This window comes from Octopus bimaculoides, chromosome 15, assembly GCF_046866305.1.
Source record: "Octopus bimaculoides isolate indiv1 chromosome 15, ASM4686630v1, whole genome shotgun sequence".
Taxonomy (NCBI): domain Eukaryota; kingdom Metazoa; phylum Mollusca; class Cephalopoda; order Octopoda; family Octopodidae; genus Octopus; species Octopus bimaculoides.
In genome coordinates, this window is record NC_142942.1 from 50,662,792 (window position 1) to 50,689,858 (window position 27,067).

Genomic DNA, 27,067 nt, shown 5'->3' on the forward strand with positions numbered 1-27,067 from the left:
ATCTATCTATCTATCTATCTATCTATCTATCTATCTATCTATCTATCTATATATATATATATATATATATATATATATATATATATATATATATATATATATATATATATATATATATATATATATATATATATATATATATATATTGATTCTTGATTTTTCATGGATGGTCTAGGAAAGAAAGTTTTCCAAGCCTTAACTTAACATACACAGACAACAGTAACCCTTAAGTTTCATCTACAAAACCAAGATAGGATTTTGGTAGCTGCTAATGCTTCAAATACTGCTTTGATCAGTGGGAAATTCTTATATTTTAGATAATTTTTTTTTTTTCAAAATTATTATTACTTTAGTTACGAAAAAACAATTAGTTTCAAGCTTTCAACTAATGTTGGCATATCTTTTTGTGTCCCTACCCTGTCCGATCTTGTTTCCTAATAACTTTCAGAAAAATGGGTACTTTTTAATGAAATAAATTTTCTACACATGCCTCTCAGATAATCGTAGATTACAATTATATCGGAATTTAATTTGAAAAAAAATTTAAAATTACTGGGCGCGCGCACGAATATACTAACAGACATCTTACAAATTATTCAAAGTTTCAAGTTTCATTTCTTTCTGTGACGCATCAGTAAGTATTTGTGGGTACCCATAATTTTTTTTTTTTTCCACATTAAATTCTGATATAATTGTAATCTACACCATCTGAAAGGTATTTGTAGAAAATTTCATGAAAATATAGCCATTTTTCTGAAAGTTATAAGGAAACAGAGGCGGAGAGGAAGGGTCCACTTATGCATGTCCCAAAGTCTCCTTAATTACATATGTAGCATTGTGTCGTTATAGTTTGGTTTCTCACTCTTAAACTTTAAAACACTCCCCGACGGTCATTGCATTAATTGTAAGAAACATTTCGTTAAAATGTTTCAAACTTTAAAAAGATTCTTTAAATAAATATTTTGAAGGAATTTCATTAACATAATCGTTATCTACACATTCGAAAACGTACCCTTTAAAGAATTTTGCTATGGTATCTGCATTATTATGACGAAATAAGGTTAGGGTCGGGTGGAGCACTAAACTGTAGTTATGCCTCTATGTTTCCGACAGCATTCTTCTTGCTTGATGCGTTTCACTTTCTTTTTACACGCCATTTCTTTGGCGATTCATCGAGGGAAACTCTATTCGGTCATTCAACTTGCGAGAAATAGCGACCAAATCTCTCGCCAGTTTATTTATTTATTTATGTGTTTCAGCCAAGTGGCTGCGGTCATGCTGGTGCACCACCGTGAGTTAGTGAATGAAGTCACTAATTGTGGTAATTAAAGATGTCACATGCCTAATTTACCAGCACTACAGATCTCTCGGTCAGAGAAATGCCCTGAGGCCCCTAACATAACCATAACAGGACATAGTTACATCTTAGAGGAACTACCTCTTCCTGCACAGAATCCTGAATTATTTTTAATTCTAGGGTGTCATAAAACGTTATGGCCAATACGGTAATTGTTCAGTTTGATTAGATTACAAAAGCAAATAAAAATTATGGGGAAGATAAGTAAAGGGACGACTCGATCATTCAAGTAGGAAAAGCTGGAGACAACATTCTTAAGTGGTTGGCACGGCGTCGACTAATTATGAATCTGTACGTACACCTGTGAAAATTGTAATTCACCACCATGTGGCCTTTCTACACGTGCTGACGTTACTGATGGAAAATTATGGCCCTGCAAGCGTTGTAAAAGGAACAAATTCTGTTCGTTATTCATTTTTGGAGAGAAGTCATATTTCGCCAGTTGTGTAAAAAGTTGACCTATCTCCATCCCCTTAATTTTTATTTACTTTTGAAATCTAACCAAACTGGGCAATTACCGACCAATACTAGTCTCATAGGAGGCGCAATGGCCCAGTGGTTAGGGCAGCGGACTCACGGTCATAGGATCGCGGTTTCGATTCCCAGACCGGGCGTTGTGAGTGTTTATTGAGCGAAAACACCTGAAGCTCCACGAGGCTCCGGCAGGGGATGGTGGCGAACCCTGCTGTATTCTTTCACCACAACTTTCTCTCACTCTTATTTCCTGTTTCTGTTGTGCCTGTAATTCAAGGGGTCAGCCTTGTCACGCTGAATATCCCCGAGAACTACGTTAAGGTTACACGTGTCTGTGGAGTGCTCAACCACTTTCACGTTAATTTCACAAGCAGACTGTTCCGTTGATCGGATCAACTGGAACCCTCGTCGTCGTAAGCGACGGAGTGCCAACAAACAAACTAGTCTCATAAAACTTCATGGCCAATACATTTTGAATTACAACATCAAAGGTTGAATTTGTGTTTCCATTGCCATACTTTTATGTATATGGGTAGGTGACCGTGCGTGTCTGTGAAGACACGAGCAGACGTACGTATGTATATATGTCTATTTCGTTGTTGGTTAGTATCCGAGTAGCTGGAAGTTTTCTTTTTGCAATTTGGGTGATTATTTTGTGGCGAAGGTAAAGAATACGTACACCACCCGTTTTCGGCATAACAAAAGCCATAACCCTTTTTACTCTGTGTACGCATTCTTTATTTTCGCCATATTTCGCCTGAGATATAACTCTTTTTTCTATGGACAGAAGGCCTAAAATTTTGGTGAAAGGGACTTGTCGATTACATCAACTCCAGTGTGCTTGACTGGTACTCATTTTATCGACCCTGAACGTATGAAAGGCAAAGTCGACATCGGTGTATTCGAACTCGTAATGTAAAAGAGCTGGAAGAAATGAAACTTGGCATTTTGTCTGACGCACTGGCAATTCTTCCAGTTAGATATAATAATCCTTTCTATCATAGGCATAAGGCCTGAAAATTTGAGGGAGGGAGCTAGTTGATTACATCGACCCCAGTGTTCAACTGCTAGACTCTTTAATTAAGAAGCTTAACTTCATTGATTGATTTTTAAAACGAATACATTAACATAACGCCAATAATTTCAATACGATACTATTTCGCTGTTCTGTGTTCGAATTTCGCTGTGGGGCGACTGCATTTCTTTACCTTTGATAAACTGCCGCCACAATTGACTGGCACCCTCCCCAAAAATTTCAGGCCTTGTGCCTGGAGTAGAAAAGAATATACTACTAATTCCATTCACTACTACTCTTAACCACACGCTGACACCTGGTTCATGTTATCCCCATCCCCTCCCCAAATTTTTAAACCTCTCAAGATGCTATGCTTCATTAATTTTACTTAACATTCTATGCAAACAAACGAAACTATCCAATTTTCTGTCAATACTATTCACTCGTACATCACTGTTCTCTTTCTTTTTTTCTTCTTGCATATAGCCTGCATATGTGCACAAGTGTGTGTGTGTATGTGTGTGTGTGAGGTTTCATGCAAATATTTCAGGTAAGTGCTGAGATCATCAGATGAAATGCTCTTTCTGTAGAATTCGTTCATTGTCCTTTAACTTCATTTAACGTTCGTAAAACAATTAGTATCAGATTTTGGGGGGTTTAATATACCACAAGGTTCCATAATACTGAATAGCGGGAATGATATAACAAAACAAAGCACAGTTGTTACCCTCTACATCTGTCACTTTAAGCTAGGAATCGTTACTTGTGTATTTTCTCTATAGGTGGAGCCAAACAGAAAAGCTTACATAACTATAAAATTATGTAAAGAATAGTAGATATTTGAACATTGTTAACTGCGTAGACACAAACCGGTAGACAGATAGACAGGCAGACAGTCACATATAGATTGATACATTGATTGATAGAGATGTACATATTTGAATGTAATAGTCGACAACATCAAAGCGGTGAGGTGGGGGACTAAGCATGAGTTACACAAATCACTGAGAGCAAATATTTATATTAATAACTTTGGTTTGCAGTTTTTTGTTTTCCTTTTTTTCTTTTTTATTGCACACAGCAGTTCAAGCTGGATTAGATGAACAAACAGTTAGGTAGAACACTGAGGTAGATAGGTGTAGTGATTGATACACAGATAAATAAATAAAATAATAATAAAAAAAGCAAATGGGAGACATAGGCACAGATACGTGCAGGATTGGTAGTGTGGTAAGAAATTTGCTTCCCAACCACATGATTTCAGGTTCAGTTCCACTGCATGGAACCTTAGGGGAATACCAGTTTTTAAATGATTACTGGGTTCAATTTATTCAACAAAAACTCTTGAAAGTGGTGCCCCAGCATGGCCACAGTCCGTTGAGTGAAACAAATAAAAAATAAAAGATATTTTTTCATTATTTTACTTGTTTCAGTCATTTGCCTGTGGCCATTCTGGTGCACCAACTTAGAATTTTAGTCAAAGAAATCGACCCCCAAGACTTATTCTTTTTGTAAACCGAGTACTTGTTCTATCAGTCACTTTTGCCAAACCAGTAAGTTACAGGGATGTAAACACACCAACATTGGTCGTCAAACGATGGTGGGGGAACAAACTCAAACACAAAGACATACTTAAATATATGCATATATCTTTAAACTCCATCCTGTCAACACCTCAGATGTAAAATTCCCCCCTGAAGATGGAGGCGGTATTATCTGATAATGGAACCAAGTAACTATCATTATTCCGAACCACCAGGACCCCAGAAACAGCTGTCAGACTCATAAAACTCTACCCATTTAACTCCTGATATCATTTATATTCTGTAAGTCAGACTATTTTGTATCCATACACATGTACATTTTCTCTATTAAATGTCTTCAACATTCTGTGTAAATTGACTTGCCTAACTTGCTTGTTATGTGTATGCATGTTATATATATATATATATATATATATATATATATATATTTATATATGTATATTAACAATTTAATATTAAACTGAAGTATTGCTCAATACTTTTTAATAGAGAGCTTATTTAATTTTTGACAGTGTCTCAGAAGCTTCAGCTCACCAGCCACCGTCAGAGCAAAATGCACCTGCACAAGGCCTCCGCCAGTCAAATTAGACTATGCATTTTGCTTGTGCATGTAGGTGTAGACCAGGACAAGGTTTCTTCTGATAAAATTGCAGTTGTCCATACATGCAAGTCTTCCCACTCCGCATGATCGCTGATTTGAAACTGAAGACAGGCAAGGAAGACCTGGCACCAATGTCTTCAGAACCGGAACAGACAGTGCAACAGATGCAACAAAGTTAACTCATTTGGACTCTCTCAGAATTCCGCTGATCCACTTCTATCAATCGAATAGATAAACGACAAAGTTGGCCTCAAGAGGATTTGAACCCAAAGTGCAGATAGTTGAAAGAAATATCACTAAACAATTAATATCCAATGCTCTGATGATTCAGCTAAACTCCCTCATATTGTGTGTGTGTGTATGTATGTATATAGACATACATACATATGTACGTACACACACACGTGTGTGTATGTTCAACTTAATTCAAAGACTAGGAGCAATCATGTGAGAAACTTAATACAGTTTAAAAAGTAAAAGCAAAGCATTGAGCTTCATGAAAAATATGACCTGTGTGTTTGCATGTTTATGAGAGACGGTGTGAAAAAGCAATAAAACACGATGCTGATTGAAGACAGTAAGAATGGTGAATGACCATAAACACATACAACAATAGACTGAGAAATATTTGTACCCACACAACATTACAATTCACATTCTACTAAAAAAAACAGAGAACGCTATATATATATATATATATATATATATATATATATATATATATATATATATATATGTATATGTATATATATATAAACTCACATTCCAATATATGCAATGTTGTATGTCTGTATAACACAATAGGGATGGAAGAATGCCCCCCAACATGGCTGCTGAGAACATTTGGTGCAAAAGACAGTAAACAACGATGTTAGTATTGACGATGTGGGTGGATTTGATAGACAGAGGCCGAAAGAAGCCCATTATATATATATATGTGTGTGTGTGTGTATTTGTATGCTTGTGTGTCTGTGTTTGTCCCCTCCCAGCCACCATCGGTTGACAACTGATGCTAGTGTGTGTACGTCCCCATAACTTAGCAGTTCAACAAAAGAGACTGATAGGATAAGTACTAGGCTTACAAAGAATAAGTCCCGGGGTTGATTTGTTTGACTAAAGGTGATGCTCCAGCATGGCCGCAGTCAAATGACTGAAACAAGTAAAAGAATAAAAGAATACGTATATGTATATATATATATATAGATACATGTATATATATATGTAGATATATATATATATATATATATATATATATATATATATATATATATATATATATATATATATATATATATATATACACACACACCTATATGTATATATATATGTGTGTGTCTGTGTTTATAACCCCACCATCGCTTGACAACTGATGTTGATGTGTTTACATCCCTGTAACTTAGCCATTTGGCAAAACACACCAACAGAATAAGTACTAGACTTACAAAGAATAAATCCTGGAGTCAATTTCTTCAACTAAAAGCAGTGCTCCAGCATGGCTGCAGTCACATGACCAAAACACGTAAAACAATAAAAGACTATGCCATTTTAAGCCCAAGCAATGCCAGGTATCTCTGCTAGTATATATATATATATATATGTATATATATATATATATATATATATATATATATATATATATATATATATATATACACACATATATATATACACATATATATATATACATATATATATTTGGGCCTTACGGTGGGGCCTCATGGACGCAATGACCAAGACCTTTGGCATTATGTCGTGCTTGAGAAGACCCATCAAGCCAAGCAAAATGGCAGTCGTGGCAGATACCCATGCTGGTGGCATGTAAAAGTACCCATTACACTCTCAGAGTGGTTGGCTTTAAGGAGGCCATGCAGCCATAGAAAACCATACCGAATCAGACTGGAGCCTGGCACAACCTTCCAGCGTAACAGCCCAGTCAAACCGTCCAACCCATACCAGCATGGACAATGGACGTTAAATGATGATGTTGATTTGTATTATATATATTTATGTGTATTATATATGTGTACGTTTATGTAGACACAATTGACATGTTAGAGCAAACAGGTATTTTAATGCCTTTTTGATATTGTTCCACTGACTGACATTGTCTACAAACCTCTTTTTCTCTGGTGGCGGCAGTGGTGAAAGTGCGGTTAGCGGCAGCCATAATGGTAACAATGGATATTGTACTTGAGAAAATAACGTGTGCCAGTTTCCATAACCAGGCCAAGAAAAAGTTTTATGAAGATAGCATACATTTAAAATTTTAGAAATCTAATAATGAATATGAAAGGTCGGTAGTATCAGAAAGTGCAACCCTGAGAAAAAGTTGGGGAAGAAGGACTGGGGATTTCCTTCTGAAGCATCCAAAGCAGTCGTGGGTAAAGTGCTGCCTCTAGGACTTTCTGAATTGCATGCCTAATGAAAATTTAACTTCAGTTTTCTTTTGTCATATGCACCTGTTTCTTGGAAAAGATTGCCCATGTGGGATCTTAGACGGTGAGACCAGCAATAGGCAAGAGCAGTGACTGTTGTAGTAAGGTTTTAGTCGGTAAGGAAGATTTGTTTAGACAAACAGTCCCTTTGTAATGAAGGAGACAAGGGGATTTTGTCTAAAATATGTTTGTACAAGTGTACAAATTTGTCTATTATAATGCAAAAGATTTTTTTGTTCTTTTTGTCTTTTCTACACCTGGATATGTCACTGCATATATTAGTTAGACACAGAGTGACAGCAATCAACCCCCGTTTCTCCTCTCTTCCTTCTTCTCTCTTCCTTCTTCTCTCTTCCTTCTCCTCCTCCTTTTTCCTCCAGTTTTTCTTTTCTTAATTCTTCTTCCATTTTTTCTTCTTCATTCTCTTCTCTCTTTCCGATTCTCTTTTCTCTTTCCGATTCTCTTTTCTTCTCAATCACAAACACACACACACACAGCTCCTCTCTCTCTCTCTCTCCCTCTCTATCTCTATCTTTCTCTCTCTCTCTCCATCTCTTAATCCCACGTCAATGGCTTCTTTAAAATATCTCAGCTTTTACAAGATCCACTTTTCTCATATTTTTCGGTGATCCTTCTTCCTTCCTTGCATATATTTCTCTTGAAATACTCACTGCTTCGTGTTTTTCTCACCAATCGCTTAACTTCCAACCGACACTCCCAACCTTACCCCATCATATACAAGTAAATTCTAATAAATCAGATTCCGGGTAGCATCACATCTCTTCTGCATCAGTAGCTCAAGAAGCAGCATGTGCTGAAGAAACAAGGAACAAAATGGTTTCAAATGCCGGCCATTTACTCTGATCTCTAAGCAGTTGCTTAGTGATCGCTAAGCAGTTGCTTGGTGATGAAGAAACGGTCCAAAAGCTAACTACTTTTAGGATAGTTTGCAAGTAACTACGGTCAACTGTTCTACATTGATCAGATTTGTACTCAGTCCTGTCAGTGATGAATAGCATTATAGGGAGGTGGTCATGGATTGACTACTTCAGGATTGTGCAAGTTTGTGCTTCCCAAATAAGACCTCTGACCTTTTCATTAAGAGCTTGACCAAAATCTTGAACTCTGTGTTTAGCAGACTTATAGGTCAAAAACTGTCTACAATGTCCCCCTAGTTGGCATCTTTTCTCAGTGATGTATCCACTCCCCAGCTCAGTGGTGGTGGTGGTGGTGGTGGTGGCGGCAGCGGTTTCTGTTGTTGTTGATCCAGAAGCCATAGTGTGAATGTAATAGAACTTGAACTTAAATCATAAAGAGCTGCAACAAATAACACAAGGCATTTTTCTTTTCCGATATTCTAAGCAATCCCTCCAGCTTGCCACCATTAATAATTTTCTAACACAGGCACAAGACCTGAAATTTGGGGGCAGTGGTCAGTTTAATTCCATCGACCCCCGATATTTAAATGGTTACTTTATTTTATTGACCCTGAAGAATGAAAGGAAAAAGTAACCTCAGGTGGGTTTGAACTCAGAACAAATATCACAATGCATTGTTCCCAGTGCTTGTGAGTTATGTCTATGAAGAGCAGACACAGTCTATTTATTCGTTTGCATTCTTTAAGTGGTTTACCTTTCAGAAGAATAGACTTGTTAACAAGAAACTCAACTTGTTAATATTTCAGTCTTCTCTACTGTGGTTAATGTAATTATTAAAAGCTTCTGTTCCCTGTAATTACTTCGTAGTGTCATGTTCTCCTGATTTATGTTTGATGTATTGTTTTATTACAATGTAACTTATATCTGAATTGAAAGCAAACTTGTTTTTCTCAGTTCACAAACAGCATACTCACTCATTCTATTCTGTGTGAGTATGTGTGGGTGTCGCGATGGGTATGGCAGCGAAATATAGACTTTTGTGTATAGAGAACTGTATATGGTGTGTATGTAAGATGTGTGATGATGTTTGTTAGTGAAATATGGACAAAGAACATAGAGGGCTGTACATGGTGTGTGTGTGTATAGTAGTGAAGAATGGGAGTGAGAGTAAGAGTTAAGTGCTAGCTGTATTGGTGTTGTGCCAATGGTAAATATATTAGTTCTGATGAAATGGTGTTGGTGACAGTTGCAGTAATAAAATTAAATGTTTTATTAGTAGTAGAACAGACTGTAGCTGTCATTGTTCCATACTTATAACAGGACACTAAAAAGATTTTCAAGCCACTTCATTCGATAGCAAGATGATAAAAATAAAAACTAGTGAGAAAAAGGCATTGATTAGTGGATAGTCAGCCGTAAACTGTTTGTCTTTATGACTCCACCCCCCTCCACAACTCTAAACTCTAAACTCTCATATGAAAATACAATGATTGCAACACTAGGAAATCCTGTTTCAACATGGCTAACTAATCCTGTTTCAACAAGGTTTACTAACTGATAATTATGTCTTATCACTGTTGTTGTTGCCATTCAGTTTTCATCCTTCAAAGATGTTCAAGCTGTGGCCATCCCATCTTTTACTCAGACACAGTGTATCTGGGAGTACATTATCTAATGTATAGCTTTTCAATATTAATGGCTATAATTAAGGCACCAAACTGGCAGAACCGTTAGCATGCGGGACAAAAAGCTTAGCGACTTTTTGTCCATCTTAACATTCTGAGTGCAAATTCTGCCAAAGTCATCTTTGCTGTTCATCCTTTAGGATGGGGGGGGTCAATAAAATAAGTACCAGTTGAGCACTGGGGTCAATGTGATCGACTTAGCCCCTCCCCACGAAACTGCTGGCATTCTGCCAAAATTTAAAACTAGTATTAATGGCTATAGAAATGGTTGTTGCTTGGCCCTCGAGTCATCCCTGATCCAGTAGATCTACAATCAAAAATGTTTCATCTGTAACCTCCAGTCATGACCATTCCATTCAGTCACAGTATATCTAGAACTACACTGTCTAATATGGCCCTTCAACGACAGCTCAATCCCGTTCTGTGAAGGTATATAGCCTAATAGTTAAGGTGTTAGGTTTATGATTGTAGGGCCCCAGCATTCAGCTCATGGACAGGGCAGCATGTTGTGTCCTTCCCATTGCTCCTGTTTACTCAACTACAATGAATACCAGCCCTCTCTTCTTCCAGCAGACACATCTTAGTTGTTCTTCTGAGCAAAGGGAGATGGGGTTATGAGGGTGTCTATGTACATTCACTACGTCAGCAAGTAAAACAATTTGCAAAGAATGATACACATTACCAAGTCATAATGGTGACGGTAGTTGGATGTATTCTATTAATAGCATTCCAGCAGAACTGTGATCATTCGTTATCCAGCCTTGCCTACCTCGTCTTTTACTCAGATGTAGTGTATCTAAAACTGCGTCTGTGTTCTTACCCATGGTAAAACAATAGGGGTGCAATGAACAGTAGCAGCTCAGATGTAGAGGAGTGGTGTTAGTGTGGTGTTGAAATGTTGTTTGAGAGAGGGGTGAGTGCATACCCTTTGCCAGAGTGCAGCTTAGAAGTCCTTAGTAAATACACAACTCAGTGTGTTGTAGGGGGGGGGGGAGTAATCTTCTCTATGACTTTGAGATACACCCACATTGATTTAAACTCTACAATGTAAGCAAATGAAACAATCATCTACATTGCATTTCGTTATTTCACCTCCTTGTTGTACCTATTTTAGTGAAATGAACTCAGCCACTTTATAATTTTGCATTACAACCATGGGCACAGCTGAAAGAACTTATGTAGGCCAGCAACATACACACACACATGCATACTCTGTAGAGTGTGAGAGATGAAAGAGTTTAGCAAATATAGGAACAAGAAATTGGTCAGTATATGCATGTTTTCCATTCACTAGTCAGCAAGTAGGGAATTCCATGTCTCAACACAAATTTCCTTTCATGAGGGCACCAAATAAACACTTCACTTTTGGAGTTTAAGAAGTCTCCTAGGTCAAGCAAATTCTTTATGCTTGACTCAAGAGGTGGGGGGGGGGGCTTCTTAAACTACAAAAGTGAGGTGTTTAGTTGGTGCCCTCATGAGGGGAAATCAGTGTTGGGGACATGGAATTCCCCGCTCATGGAAATCATATTGACCTTTTCAGGCACAACTTAAACTGGTCAAAGGGAGATGATTCTATTTCACCCAGAAGGGATGCTCCTTAGTAGAACTTTGTTTTAGGGTTTTTTTTTTTTTAACAACGCTGACATTCCTGCCTCCAGTTGTAAAGAGGCTTTGTGCTTCTCATCTGTAGGTCTGCTGAGTCTCCTACATAGCTAAGAGCGTTATAGGTGTGAAACCAATGATAACCTCCTGATCAGCCATAACCAACAACTACATTAAATGTGTGTGTGTGTGTGTATGAATATATGCATATATATGTACATATGTGTGTATATATATATGTATGAGTGTGTGTGTATAAATGTGAAATATCTAAATAAAGAAATAGACTGATGGAGTGATCATAGCTGAAACACCATCTATAATAGGTCTACTGGATCAGCACTAGCCTAGGGTTAAACAACATAAATAACAACTGTTGTCAATGGTCATGGGTGGAACATCTGCTGGGTCAAGGATAACCCTAGGCTAAACAAGAATAACACTTATTACTATTTAGATAAGATAAGACTTATTGATCATTTAGTAAATTGAATGCTTTTAACTAAGACAACAGCCTTCTTGGAACAGGATTTCCTTGCGTTATGAGAATTATATATTCATATCAGAGCTGGAATTTAAACTTAGGGGAGAATAAAGAAACTAGTATTTGGTGTGGTTATTGTAAAGGAATAAAAGGTGTGAGCTTGAGACACTGATTGGATGACCGGCAGCTGTCTTTAAAATTACCATGCCAAATACTAGATTCCTTATTCACTCCTAAGTTTAAATTCCAGTTCTCATACAAAAATAGAATTAATATAATACTAGGAAATCCTGTTACAACAAGGTTGCTGCCTTAGTTTAAAGCATTCGTTTTATATATATATTCAATTGATGTTTGTGTGTGTGTGTGAGTTATCATTCAATTTATTTCAAGATTTCCTGCCAATAGAGAAAGAACTGGTTTCTAACCAAGACTTCTTCATTGGCATTTCAACATCAACAACAGGGTATTTTTGTTTGTATGGTTTGCAATGTTTGCAGTCATGTATGCTTGCCAAGAGCAGGGCTCATTAGTCACCAGCAGAGCTGCAAATGCAAAATATAAGTTAATCCTAGAGTGCACAATGTTCCTAAAGGTCAGCAATGGCGTTCCTCAATCATGAGTGGCCGGCCATCATGTATGTATGTATGTATGTGCAGATTTGTATGTTTTATGTATGTATTCTCATGCATATAGTTGCATATCTAAACATGCTCATATATATTTAAATTATAAACTTCTGGAAAGTTTTACAGTTACAGTGATGGATTGGATCTGTAGTCTTCGAATTAGCTTTCTCCATTCTGGTTTTGAGAAGCCTAATTTCTCGAGATTGGTATTTAGGCAGTTTGTTACATATCCCAGGGACCCAATAATTACAGGTTCAGCATAGGTGTTCTCTTTTACACTGATCTTCAGCTTTGTGTTAACATCCTCTGGGCAGCTAATTTCCACAACTGTGCACAGTTCCTCTTTATCCAATATATGTATGTATGTATGAAAAGTATGTATGTGTGCATGTTTATATGCATCTGGGGATTGCGTGTGTACATACATACATGTAGTTAGCCAATGTCCCAGAACCATTGATGAGTGCTCTTGAATGCATGAACAATACTTAGTACACTACTTTGCTCTTTAGGGGTGATAAGGAATAAATCAAGTCAGATAGCATTCACTATCAAAAAGGCATCTTTCGGGATGATAGCCTGTTGGTTCTGCTGCTTGTCCACTCCTTAAATCCCCTATCATACCTACACATGAAACATAGTAGCCATGAAAATGGATCCAGAAGTATCCCCCATCTATTCTTTGTTGATGACCTGAAACTGTGTGGGTCAAATATCAACCACATAAAAAAGCTATTGGACCTCGTTACCCAATTTTCTACAGATATTGGAACGAAATTTGGTGAGTCCAAATATGCATTTTTGACAATAATGTGTAGAAAAGTTGTACCCTCCTGAAAACCTAAAAATAAACAGCTTGACAACACAATCTCTACAGTCAGGTGATAATTGTAGGTATCTTGGACAAAATGAGAATGTTAGATATGATGGACCCATATATAAGGAGAGGACCAGAAAGGAATACTGCAGGACAGTGAAGAGATTATGGTCATCAGAACTCTCAGCTTACAATTAGCTTATTGCCCACAACATCTTTGTCGTACCTGTCTTCACACCTGTGTTTGGCCTTCTGGATTGGTCACTACAAGAACTCAATGAGACAGATGTTCAAGCTCACAAGCTACTCAGTGTTGCAGGAAACTTCAGCATCAATGGAGATGTAGGCAGGCTATACTTCCCACGCAAGGCAAGTGGTCACGGTCTCGGATCTGTATTAATGTCATATGAGGCACGTATTGTGACACTGAAACATCTGCAGCAGAGGAAAGAGACCAGTAACCATCATACTGGTTTGTGACCTTGAAATCTATAATGTAATTAGGATAGTCAATGAGCTTGAAAGAGTGGTATGAAATAAGAACTGATACAGATCATTCTCCAAAGGGCTTTGGTAAAAATCTATTAAACAGAATACAAAGTGAACCAGTTCACTGAGGAGGTAATACATCTGTACTTGGCATGTAAAACAAACTGTAGAACGGATTGATCATGTCAAAGGTTTGGCATGGAGTACTGGACAAGTTTATGACATCCCAATTTGAAGGCCACCTCCATGCAATTCAAGAACAAGTGATCCTCACCAAGTATCTGCAACATAAGAGGCAGAAAACATTGACAAAACAACAAGTGTAGGTTATGCAAGACCAAGACATCAGCCTCATTATTACCAACTTTGAGAGAATGTCTTTCAGATATTATCTTTCCATGTGTGTGTGTGTGTGTATTTGTCGTCCCCCCTATCTCCAATCACTGCTTGATAGCTGGTGTTGGTGTGTTTATGTACCCGTAACTTAACAATTCAGCGAAGGAGACCGATAGAATAAATACTAGGCTTACAAAGAGTAAGTCCTGGGGGTCGATTTGCCTGCCTTATACTCCCATAAATACGATAAAGCTAGTAAAAAAGAAAGCCTTTAGCCTCTCGTTGCCACTAATTAAGTTGAAAAAAAAAAAACTCTAGATCCATCGTCTCTTGCCGCTAATAAATCTATAACATTTCCATCCTCTATCACTTAAATATTAATTCTTTTTTGGAACAGGCACTCTTCGGCGTTTTGTATCGAAAAGAGGTTTCAGTTCAATATTTTACATGCTTATATGTATAGCTTTATGCGCTTCGAGATTCACTATTCCCCACCACCACCTCACAAAAATGAAAAAGAAACATTTCACGTTCTCTCGAAAATTTATGAATCCTTCTGATATCAACTTCAATTTTAATTAATATGAAGGGGGGAGAAACGAATAACCTCAATTACTTCGTCACTAATTAATCTAAAAAAGAAAATCTCATAATCTATGCCACTTTGCTGCTAACATATAATCGGTGTAACTAATTAATTTGAAAAATAAAACCTGTTGTCTCTGAGAGATAAAGTCTATTTAATTTCATGCTTGTGTTTGATTGTTATAGTTATTTTATGAACGCCTGAAATATGAAAAATAAAGTTATACTTTGTGGAATTTGCAATTAGTATTCAGTAAAGTTAGATAACTCTGGACTACATTACTCCAGTTATCCCCCTTAAAAGTCTGAAATTATTTGCTGTTCTTAGATTCAATTCACGTAGAGAGCCAAGACAGGCGAAGGTATTAAATTAATATCGCAATTTTGTTCTGTTTTTGCAGGCTAGTGATGTGGTACCTTTCATACTCGACAGTAAATTGTACTCCCATGTGTTAAAGAGGATTGTTGGAATGGTAGCTGCTGCAGAATCCGTTCTCGATGAAACTGATCCCGATTTTGCCGAAGCTATTCTAGATGCAACTTATGGAATTCTCTTAAAAGGCCAGAAAAAGCTACTATATGACGAAGTGTTTGGGTTACACGTTGTGGACTCTCCCTGAGTCGATTCGTCGCCTATAAAACACGAGGACTCGCCATTTCCTGTCCAGTTAGCAAGCCTGGATACAGTTTATGCCATGTCCGTAATCCCCATCTGTAATTAACATGTTAATTACCACTAATTATGTGTACATTCAGTGAGTTTTCTTTTTTCCACAACTCATCTATTACACATTTGCCTAAATTCTACAGATTTAGCATAATGTTCTAAATACTGTAGCACCATGATTTTACTGGTGATATATAATGGTTGAGTTTTTTTTTTTTTTTCTTTCAAGAATTTAGAGAAATTCCTTGGTGTTCCTAGCAATACTAATAAAAGAATTGTAACTACAGTAAAGTATTTTTCTTCTGACCGCAAACCTCACACTTGCTGTGCACAAGTACGGCCAGAACAGTAATATTTCAGAATTCCTCTTAGATTATTCTATGTTTAAAACTATGTAATTCCCTTCAATATGCTACTGTAATATATCACGTTTATGGAATACATATATACATACATACATCACACACATATACGTGTGTGTGTGTGTGTGTATATATATAATACATACATACATCTATGTATGTATGTAAGGTACGTGAGGAAGTACATTGTGACCAGCGTTGTATAACAACATCCTATAGTCTGGCCGATACAGTTATACAGTGATATATTTATATGTGTGTGTGTATGTGTATTTGCTATATCATAAATGACCAGAGTAATATGGCACAGGTGAATAAATATGAGTGACATAGTACCTGTGAATACCCACAGTATGACTTAGACCACTTGTGACTTGGTCTACCTTGTCACAATACCAGTGGCCAACCTTCAGTGTCACACTACTAGCAACCATCTGCAGCATGTGACAATACTAGTGGCTTGCTCACATTGTCACACCACCATTCAATAGACAGATGAGTGACTAGATCTAGACAGCCATAGCACTAGTGACTGAAGCTAACAATGTAACAGCACCCGTAACTTGATCTACATGTCACAATGAATCAGTGACAGTAAAGTACTATTTTCTAAACAGTTGTGACATTGAGAAGATGTTGTTACCAAAATTCTTATGTTCTTCAACTAATTTCAGCTATTATTTTACCCATTAGTTCAAAGGAATTTTAAATGGATTAGATACAGCAATAAAATGAAATACAAATTAAAATAACAGTGATTTAATTCATATGAAGCCAGATTTATTCAAATTCATAGTTTTGTGTTAAATAAAAGTTAATAAAATGAAATTATAAAAATAATGTTCAATTCTCCGACTTATTTTGTTTTACGTGTTATAAATTCTGAATTCAAAATTTTCTTTACTATAATTAAGATAATGAAGAAAAGTGGAATAAAGAAATAGTTGAGAGCTTCTATACAAATGCTATGTTTAACATTGCATTTTTGCTTATATTTCAAATAATTTGCTTTGTGTTATTCATCTTTAATAGCCTGAAAGACGGAAGTGGTAATAGGTGAGTTTTAAGAAAGATCAAACTAGTCACTTTGCTTCTCATTCGAACTTGCTGAAGGGTGTTGTGACTAACTCATAGGTCCTATTTTCATTCAAATCAGTTGGAATTCTACTCTACAGTGTTGGTCAGCTGGAACTCCTTACAACAGAACTGACCATCTAAATTGTTGAAGACAGAAAAACAAGGAGAAAAAACAAAATGATTTCCATTCATCTCTGAAACACACCTTAGATAAAAAAAATGAAAAAGGCAAAAGTCTTGCTCTGCTGTTTTTATTATTAATATGAGACTTCTGAATATATAGCTTGTGGACATGTGATTTGTCTGCCACCATCAATGGGAAACAAGGCTCCTGTGATGAAGGAACTGGCATCAGAAGCTAAGAATGCAATTGCCTTAGCAACATCATCGACTTCTCCTGCACGTCCAAGAACGTGGGTTCTTTTGGCTTTCTCTAGATGCTGCAAAGATACAGGGTCATTATGAAAATGTTGACTGATAGAAGATCAATTCATACCGGTGTGAATACACACACACACACACACACACACAAATACATTTGTAAGACCAAAACACAGTTATGTTGTCAATACACAGAAACACAGTTTTAAAATTGTCACATCTATGAAAGTAAATATATTTATGCTTTGTGTTGTGTAACTGATTTTCAAGAGTTGTGTAATATACAGCTTGCCTAGTAAATTACATTGAATAGATCTGAGACACACATCATCATCATTTAACATCTGTTTTCCATGCTGGCATGGGTTGGATGGTTTCACCAGAGCTAGTAAGGCCAGGGGTCACACCAGGCTCCATTGTCTGTTCTGGCATGGTTTCTATGGCTGGATGCCCTTCCTAATGCCAACCACTCCATACTATGTACTGGGTGCTTTTAACATGACACCTGCACCAGTATCAATTCTGCCGTGGTGGACGAGTCTTCTTGAGTACAGTAAGGCCCTAGATACCTCAGTTCTTAGTCATCTCCTTTGTAAGGTTCAGTATCTTGAGATTGGCCTTAAATACTTCCTCCTATGTCTTCCTGGGTCTCGCTCTCCCACAAGTTTCATCCACTTTAAGTGATCAGCATTTCTGTATACAACTGTCTTGTCTAAATAACTTACTTAAAATAATTTTGAAAACCAAAAGTTATTTAGAGTAATAAACACAGAATTTTCATATCTTTGATAATCTGTGAGAAACATAAGAAATCTCAAGTAAACAAGAAAAGAAAACACTCAACCTTACCTGAGCATAAACTTCTTCACTCATGCCTGTTCTTTTGTGTATTTCAGTGACAACAAACCCAGGACTGAAACATTATTTGGAAGAACAAACCATTTAGTTGAAGAGGCAATATTAAATCTGTATTGTGAGGGACATGGGTGGTCAACATGACCAAGTGAATAGTCTCATGCCATGACCATAATCAATGTATTTTAACTCTGGCTGGTTCAGATCCACAACGCTAAAATAGGTTCAATGATTAGGAACAACTTGTTTCAATGTGCAACGACAGCATTATTGTTTCATTAGGTTGTTGCACTAAGTTTAACACTTGTGCTGTGCCCGCTAACGCATAGGCATATAGGGTAGTTCCCTTGAGGCCTCATGGGTCTAGGGGCCCAATTCTTATCTCTGCATGTTGTAGCTTACTGTTTATAAATAAACACTACTAATATTGATTCTTTTCTTCACCACATTTATTTCTAGTTAGCATTTATAAAGTTCCCTAGAAATTTGAACACTAACTTGATTAACTGAAGATGATATATTAAAAATATTGGTATCTTTAGTAATTCATTTTGATATTTAATAAACAAAGTCTTGCTTTACAGTTGGACTCTGCAGTGAGACCACATGGCTTTGTGATAGCTTGGTATAAGAATCAAATTGATGAGTTTTATCTTAAGAGTCATCAGGATTCACTTTTATAAATGCCAAAAGATAACATCAAAAAGCTACTTATTAAAATCTAAGCAACATTACACACAGCACAACTCATTTACATAATGGTACAAGAATTACTTATTCTACAAAATGGTATAAATATCTGAACATTAACAGAACTAATGTGAAAATATGAGACTTACTTGACACTGTTTACACGCACTTTCTTCGATGCCAACTCTGCAAAACACAGAGAAAGATGAAAAATACTAAGATACATCACAAAATAACAAGATACAACAATGGATGGAATGCTTAATCACAGGCCTGCTTGACCAGGGTCAAAACAACACAGAACTGAAAATAAAATAAAATTGAAAAACATTTTAAAGAAATGAGGAAAAAACATCAACATACCAAGAGCTACAGTACAGGTGAATTGATCCAAAGCACTTTTAGACATGTCGTATGCTAGAGCTCCAGGGAACTGAAATAAAAATGGTAAACTGAATTGAATAGGAAGACTTTGTCATAAATTCACAATAACCCTTTAGCATTTAAACTTGCCATATCTGACCCAAATTTTCTATTTTATGTTTGAACCAGCCTGATTTGGTCTTTCACACCTAACCTACAATGTTATTCTGAAAATAATCTCATCACTGAAATCTCAAAGCTATGAGATAATGCATGATTAATTCAAAACAATGAATAAACAAACATATTTCACAGAGTAATCTGAGTGCTAAAGGGTTAAAAATGGTAAAGACCCCACTTCGGTCATGAATGACCATGGGATTGCACCTAGAAAGTTCCCTTCTCAGGTACAAGTTCGCACATGCATACCAGCCTCTCCTCTCCATGCCACCAATGTTATCCAAGAACTGGATTAAGTTAGTGTGAAGTTTGCTGCATATACATTATTTACATTCGACGGATATTTGTCCTCATCTTGTTTGTTGTTAACACAACGTTTCGGCTGATATACCCTCCAGCCTTCATCAGGTGTCTTGGGGAAATTTCGAACCTGGGTTCTCATTCCTAAGGTATTTTTCCATGTTATAATTTTGAACTTCAGTAGAATACACATCTAGCAGCCCAGAGGTGACTGGCATGTATCTTCTCTTTGTATCTGCCATACAATCGTTTTTCTAAACAGCACCATTATAGAAAGAAAGAAAAACTATTCTAAAAATGACTTACAGCTCTTAGGCCACATATACTGGAGACATTCACTATAGATCCTTGGGTTGCTATCAAATGAGGCACCGCTAACATAGTCAACTGATAAACAGACCTAGAGGAAGAAATTTAGTCATCATCAGCATCATCATCATAACCATCATCGTTTTAACATCTACTTTTTTTATGCTTTCATAGATGAAGTATGACAGACATATATATATATAAAAATTTAGGACAATCAGTAAGTTGTCATTATAGTACTCGGAGTTTCAAATGCCAGAGCAAAGAGCTACAATGCATTCTCATCAGCTATTAATGCCATTAACAGCCAACAAGAATGCATCATAGCTCTTTGCACCAACATTTGAAACTCTGAGTATTATAATGACAACTTACTGTTTGTCCTAAATTATACATATATAAATATTTACCTAATATTGAGGTCTCATTCTTTTGTTGTCACTTTTTATTATTATTATTATTATTATTATTATATATACATACAACAGGCTTCTGCACCTGTAATGATTAACTTCTAATTAAAAATTTCATACCGCACATTAACGTTAAAGATTTCATCAAACTGCTTCAAGCTGCTGGTTTCAATACTTCCATGTGCTAAAATTCCGGCACAGTTCACCTGTTGATGCCATACAAAAGAAAAATATGGTTTCTAAAGTTTATCTACAAGAAATAATGCATTATGTGGAGGCAAAGAATGGTGGAGGAAAATAAGGGTTGAAAGGACAAAATAATGGTACCAAGAAAATGGTAAAAATAGTTAAGGTAATGTTAGTTTATCCTTTCAGAATCATATTTCTAATGAGACAGTCCATATTTAAATTCATTTTGAAACAAATAGAAAACAAAATATTGATGATTAAATTTAAGCAATTTAGAAGGATTAGGTAAAATTTTATCATTAATTAAAATGGTGCCTGGAACACTGTCGCCGCCGCCAGCAGTGGCGTCATTTAGCGTCTGGCTGCCAAGCTGGCATAGTTTGACAGGGGCTGACCAATCAGAAAACTACATCATGCTCCAGTGTCTACTTTGGCAGAGTTTCTGCAGCTGGATGTCTTTCCCAATGCCAACCACTTTATAGAATGTACTGGGTGCTTTTTTTTCCATGGCACCAACACAAGTGAAGACTGCCTTATAATTTGCAAGGTTGAGGGCCTAAATTGGCCCCTATAACTTAGGAAGGACAGAAGAGAGAGTAGGTAATGATTTTAGGTGGAGAGACAAGGGATGATAAGTAAACGAAGATAGGGGAATATGACAGGGAATGGGGGACAAAGAAGGGATTAGTGACAGGGTTGAGAACAAATGGGAGGGGATAAAGCTGAAAAAGTGATAGGGTGGGTTGCGTACAGAGTTGGGAGTAGGGCTGTCTAATAATATAAGGGATGAGTGTGAATAGAAGGCATGAGGGAAATGGAACAAAGGAAAGGCAATAATTTTGGGATGGAAGTTTTGAATATGTGAATATTTTAAAATAAAAGGGGCTGAAATTAAAACCAGTTGTCTCAGGTGAGTTGGTATAGAAAGGGTTAAAGATAAGGAGTGGAAATGAGAAACACTAGAAATTGCAGCAGATTTAAGAAACGAATATATTTACCAAAATGTTTAGTTTTCCAAAATGAGAAATGGTTTTCTCCATCACAGTTTTCACATCATCTTCCTTTGAAAGGTCAGCCACAACCATTAATGGCTGAAATAAGAAATAGTTTTCATCAAATAGCATCAATTTAAACAGACCACAGATGGGGAACCCTATCATTTCTTGGGTTTGGAGTCTGTATTAAAAATTTCATTTGCATGCAGTTTAACAAAAACAGTTATTTAGTCCCAGGAAGGCAATGGAAAGTAGAAATAGAAACAATGAAGGGCAATGGATGTTTAATTAGTAGAGTGGCAGGCATTTTGCCTTGTAATATATATATATATATAAACCAATTGGTAAGATCAGGTGTAATGGATATATAATACAGTACACTTTCATTAATATATATATATATATATATATATATATATTAATATATTAATGAAAGTGTAACGTATTATATACCCATTACAGCTGATCTTACCAATTGGTTTCACACTAGGGGTTCAACAGAGTGATAGATAACAGTCTGGTTATGTAACCCTGCACTCATCAGAGGTAGCCATCATGATATTTAGATATACATACATGTATGTGTATATGTATGCATGTATGTATATGCTGATGACCTTGTGATGAAGATATTCCTCAGCAGCTTGAAGAAATATTGAGAAATCTTAGGTCCAAGTTTGCATTTCTGTTTACCTACATATGTATGTGTATGAGTGTGTGTGTATGTATCTATGTATGTATGTAATCAGACTGTATACATTAACATGATGGTATACTGTGTTAGGGTTTTCCTACCACTAAAACAACAATAAACGTATCAGTGTATCTATCTGCATAATCATATGCATGCAGAAGTCAGGCATGCACATCTACATGCATCTACACATGTAATTGTTTTACCTGGCAGCCATTTTTTTCGCATTCATCTGCTGTTTTCTTCAAGTTCTCTTCTTTCCTGCCAGTAATAGCCAACTTTGCACCAAGTTTACTAAACAACACTGCAGTACCTGCACCAATACCAGAACTGGCACCTGAACAAAGAAATAATACATTAAGCTATGTTATACTCATAGTCAAAGAGTTACATTTCACACACACACACACACGAAAGGATGCACTGTAACAAGATAGTCTTCTCCAAATTCAAACATAGAAAGACTAAGTTTGAAAGTCATACCTGCTGGTGAATAATATTATCGTATTTGATAATGTTGACAGCAATAAGAAAGAGGAACAGAAAAAGTAGGTGGTTAGAATGAAATTAGTGTAACAGATAATTAGAGATGGGGATTGTGTTGGCTGCAGTGAACAGTGGCGGACTGGCCAGGTTGCCAGCTTGCCCAATGGCAAGTGGGCTCCTATGTTATTAGAATCCATACATGGGGGCCCATGTTAATATCCAACGGGCCCATCTACTCAAGTTTGAGAATCTTTATTCACTCCTGGAAGAATGCATTGATTATTTCAGGCTGGTTGAAAAAAATACTTTTAACAAAAAAAAATAAAAAAATTAAATGATAGCGTTGTAGTTGTGGGTGGGCCCCCTTGTAGTAGCAGATGGGCCCCCTTAGTATATATACAAGAACTGGAGACTGTTTTAGCTGAAGAATGGACAAAATTCCTTTGGAAACAATTCAAACTTTGTACGAGTTCATACCTCGTAGAATTCAAGCTGTAATTACTGCCATTATTTTGTCCAACCCCTGTATATATATTTACGTGTGTATGTCTTTGTGCCTATGTTTGTGTCCACCCCCAACCATCGCTTGACAATCGATGTTGGTGTATTTACGTCCCCGTAACTTAGCGGTTCGGCAAAAGACACCGACAGAATAAGTCCTGGGATCGATTTCTTCGACTAAAAAACTCTGTAAGACAGTGCTCCAGCACGACCGCAGTCAAATGACTGAAATAAGTAAAAGAATTAAAGAAAATACTCTGCAGATATTCGGAGATTTCCAGACGTATGTTCAGCCATACGATCGGTTCTCACTGAATAATCGAATCTGTTCGCCGATAGCTGCAGACAAGCTTTCTAAAGTAAGCTACAAGGTTTCAACCCAAACTGGGTTAGTATTTTAACGTGGTTTTGTATTATATCACCTGTATCATACACATACGTGTTATACATGTAATTATTAAATTATCTAAATTTTCAATAATATATATATATATATATACACGCGTGCTCACACACACACAGCCTCTGTCACCCAGGGTTGACGATAAATTTCCAGTTGCTCATATCTTTAAAAACAAGTAACACTTCTGAACGTTTTCACCACCTCCATAAACTAGTTTCGTGTGGTTTATTATCTCTGTTTATCCTAAGATAAACAGAGATAATAAATAAACAAAAGGTACTTGTAGAATATATACGCAAACAACGATTCCTTTATAAAACGGAAGGGACCACATTATATGCTAGACTCACTACAAGTCCTCAAAACTTCTCAAGTATAGACTTCGGATCTTAACCCTTTGACCGGCAAAGATCCTAGACTTCTATTGTTTATAAAATACATTATAAAACACGGTAATTAAATAACTTTAATTAGTCATAATAATTACAGGCCTCCTAATCTTTTAGAACATTGTCATTTTATATGATTTTGCTGGCAAATTTTTAAATTGACATAAACATTTATTTACATGAAAGAAAAATGCCAGAGAACTAACATTTAATTCTTCCAAATCTTTACCGGTTTGATGTTATTTACGTATACATTCGACTAGTTTATCCGGGTTAACATGCAATTTCGTAAACTAATTTGATAAACCTAGGTTATCCTTTATATATACCATTCCTTCTTTAACAGGGTAAAGTTTGATTTAAACGAAATTTGGCTGCTATTTCTAGCAGAACGAACGCGTCTCGTATTACACGGGTGATATTTGAGGGAGAGATGCTACTATTGAATTATTTTTTACACTTTGTTGTGTGTTTTGTTGGTTTCTTCATAACAACGAAAATAAAAAAGGAAATAATAAACAGAGGAAAATTTCCCTCACCGCTAATCAAAGCCACTTTTCCACTTAAATTAATGATGTCCATGTTTCGTTTCAATCTTCGTTTCGCTGCCGTCAACAAACATCAATCTGAAGAAGAAAACGAAACGAAGAAACTTCCGTTTCCATATCTGTTTCCCAAGACTATTGTCAAGGTTAAGTTTCTATAAAAAACACAACTTTTGTTACAGAAATACCTCGTGAAAAAAAACACAATCACTCTTTACTCTTTTACTTGTTTCAGTCATTTGACTGCGGCCATGCTGGAGCACCGCCTTTAGTCGAGCAAATCGACCCTAGGACTTATTCTTTGGAAGCCTAGTACTTATTCTATCGGTCTCTTTTGCCGAACCGCTAAGTTACGGAGACGTAAACACACCAGCATCGGTTGTCAAGCGATGTTGGGGGGACAAACACAGACACAAACATATACACACACATATATACCATTGCCGAACCGCTAAGTTACGGGGGCATTTTATATTTCGGAAAAACTAAAAGTTTCACTAAATGTACGCAAAAACAAAAGGAAATACATAAATAAACAAATAGATAAATTAACAGAGTGAAAGTGTCACTGGAAAACCAAAACTATGTTGTCATTTTCACAATACATGACAGTTGTTGTCGGCACTCCGTCGCTTACGATGTCGAGGGTTCCAGTTGGTCCGATCAACGGAACAGCCTGCTCGTGAAATTAACGTGCAAGTGGCTGAGCACTCCACTGACACGTGTACCCTTAACGTAGTTCTCGAGGATATTCAGCGTGACACAGAGTGTGACAAGGCTGACCCTTTGAATTACAGGCACAACAGAAACAGGAAGTAAGAGTGAGAGAAAGTTGTGGTGGAAGAGTACAGCACCCCCCCCCCTGCCGGAGCTTCGTGGAGCTTTAGGTGTTTTCGCTCAATAAACATTCACAATGCCCGGTCTTGGAATCGAAACCGCGATCCTATGACCGCAAGTCCACTGCCCTAACCACTGGGCCATCAATTGCGCCTCCACACACAATACATGACAACTTAATAGACAAACAGAACATGAAATGTAATATCTAAATTAATTAAACGAACAAGTCGTAAACAATATTTAAATAGCCACTTCCTCTGGTCTATTTGCATACGAATTAAAACGGAAGTCACGTTGCACTTCCATTCTTCTTCATTCTTGCCCTTCTAGTAAACAGCTGCAACCTAAAGTCGGAACCATGGATATGTGTAACTTAAGTGGCAAAGTGGCTCTAATAAGTGGTAAGGTCTTCGTCTGTAGTCTAATCCTTTATATATATATACTGTTGTTGTTGTGCGGGAGCGATCAAACACGTTGCAGAACATTAATTGGTGTCACCTTGCATTTTATTCGTTTAAACATGGATTGTTTTAAAGACCACCCGTCATTTTATTCTTCATTAAGCATTTTTTTTCTTTTGTATTTATTTTTAAAACGATACTCAGTATTTTTGATTTGAGCATCAGTCAAAACCTAAAAAAAAAAAGAAGGAAAACAAGAAACAAGACTATTGATAAGGTTGCAATACGCAACGAAAATTTTAGGAAAATAAAAAGAAAAATAAGTGGAAATTTTACCGGTGTGTGTGTCAAATTTTAAGGCACAATAAGAAAATGACTCTCCCCAGACACAACAGAAGAAACGAAGAAAACGAAATACAGGACGTTCCAATAGAATAAATTTTTATTTTTGTATATAACATAGAAACAGGGGGACTGGAGTAATATTTTGGTAAAAATTTTAAATTAATACCCGCACAATTTTCACTAAGAAAAAAAAATAAAACTCGGAAAAAATTTACCATTTTTTTATTTTTTATTTTTTTTGTTTTTGTTTTTCGTTGAATGAATTCCTGTGATCTCCTAATATGCTACGAAACCCTTTTTGGAGTCCGAAAAACGGGGTGGGGTGAGATGGAAGCCTCAGAAATTTCACCTGCACGATTTTCACTAAAGAAAAAAAAAAGAAAAATCGCGCCCAAACTAATTTATGTGTTTGGGGGAGGAAGATGAAGAATTGAAAATAAGTATAAACGATATCGTTCATCTTTCGCCCCCCCCCCCCCCACACACAAAAATTAGGGTCAAACTAAAGCGTTTGACCCGGTGACAAAAAAAAAATTAGTCTAATAGGTGTAAAACAACTTGCTGGGAACGAATAAGCAGAGAAAAAAATGCGCGTTCGTGAATGTTCCGAGACGCCTCACCGGAGCCAAGAAACAAAAGAAAAATAGTGTAATAGATGTAAAACGACTTGCTCTGAACGAATATGAAAAAAAAAAAAAAAATGCGCTCCCGCGAAAGGCGGGGTGGGGAGAGGACTCGGAACATTCACACC

The 27,067-nt window shown here is 36.6% G+C and overlaps 3 protein-coding genes across 5 annotated transcripts in view; 2 read left to right on the top strand and 1 right to left on the bottom strand.

Moving 5' to 3' along the window:
- The window catches only part of LOC106870804 (uncharacterized), a 17,486-nt gene extending 689 nt beyond the window's left edge, over positions 1-16,797 (top strand). Inside the window, exon 2 of one of the 2 annotated variants that reach the window (XM_014917019.3) lies at positions 15,333-16,797. In XM_014917019.3, coding sequence (XP_014772505.1) covers positions 15,333-15,551 — 219 coding nt within the window. In that variant the 3' untranslated portion in view covers positions 15,552-16,797. Of the gene's footprint in view, positions 1-4,902; positions 5,565-15,332 lie in introns of those variants that run through there. The other variant, XM_014917020.2, reaches the window with a different exon arrangement.
- LOC106870805 (uncharacterized) lies at positions 16,719-26,416 on the bottom strand. Of its 2 annotated transcripts, none has more exons than XM_014917021.3 (10): positions 26,308-26,416; positions 24,725-24,811; positions 22,613-22,743; positions 21,716-21,808; positions 20,649-20,734; positions 20,113-20,206; positions 19,327-19,396; positions 19,113-19,149; positions 18,268-18,331; positions 16,719-17,477 (listed from the first exon to the last, which is right to left on the bottom strand). In XM_014917021.3, the coding sequence occupies exons 2-10, from the start codon at positions 24,765-24,767 to the stop codon at positions 17,295-17,297; spliced, it is 801 nt and encodes a 266-aa protein (XP_014772507.1). In that variant the 5' UTR covers positions 24,768-24,811; positions 26,308-26,416; the 3' UTR covers positions 16,719-17,294. The 2 variants fall into 2 exon arrangements, with proteins under 2 accessions (XP_014772507.1, XP_089219966.1); XM_089363840.1 differs by lacking the exon at positions 26,308-26,416 and adding an exon at positions 25,368-25,504.
- LOC106870806 (uncharacterized) overlaps positions 25,840-27,067 on the top strand; it is an 8,859-nt gene continuing 7,631 nt past the window's right edge. The window contains exon 1 of the mRNA XM_014917022.3: positions 25,840-25,971. Within this exon, the coding sequence (XP_014772508.1) occupies positions 25,929-25,971 (43 nt within the window). The 5' untranslated portion in view covers positions 25,840-25,928. The remainder of the gene's footprint in view (positions 25,972-27,067) is intronic.

Coding starts and splice junctions, on each gene's coding strand:
- LOC106870805 (XM_014917021.3), bottom strand. CDS start 24,767: ATGGACATCATTAATTTAAGTGGAAAAGTGGCTTTGATTAGCG. Junction 19,150..19,326: donor CACCTGTACTGTAGCTCTTG/GTATGTTGATGT, acceptor TGTGTTTTGCAG/AGTTGGCATCGAAGAAAGTG. Junction 17,478..18,267: donor GTGAAGAAGTTTATGCTCAG/GTAAGGTTGAGT, acceptor GTATCTTTGCAG/CATCTAGAGAAAGCCAAAAG.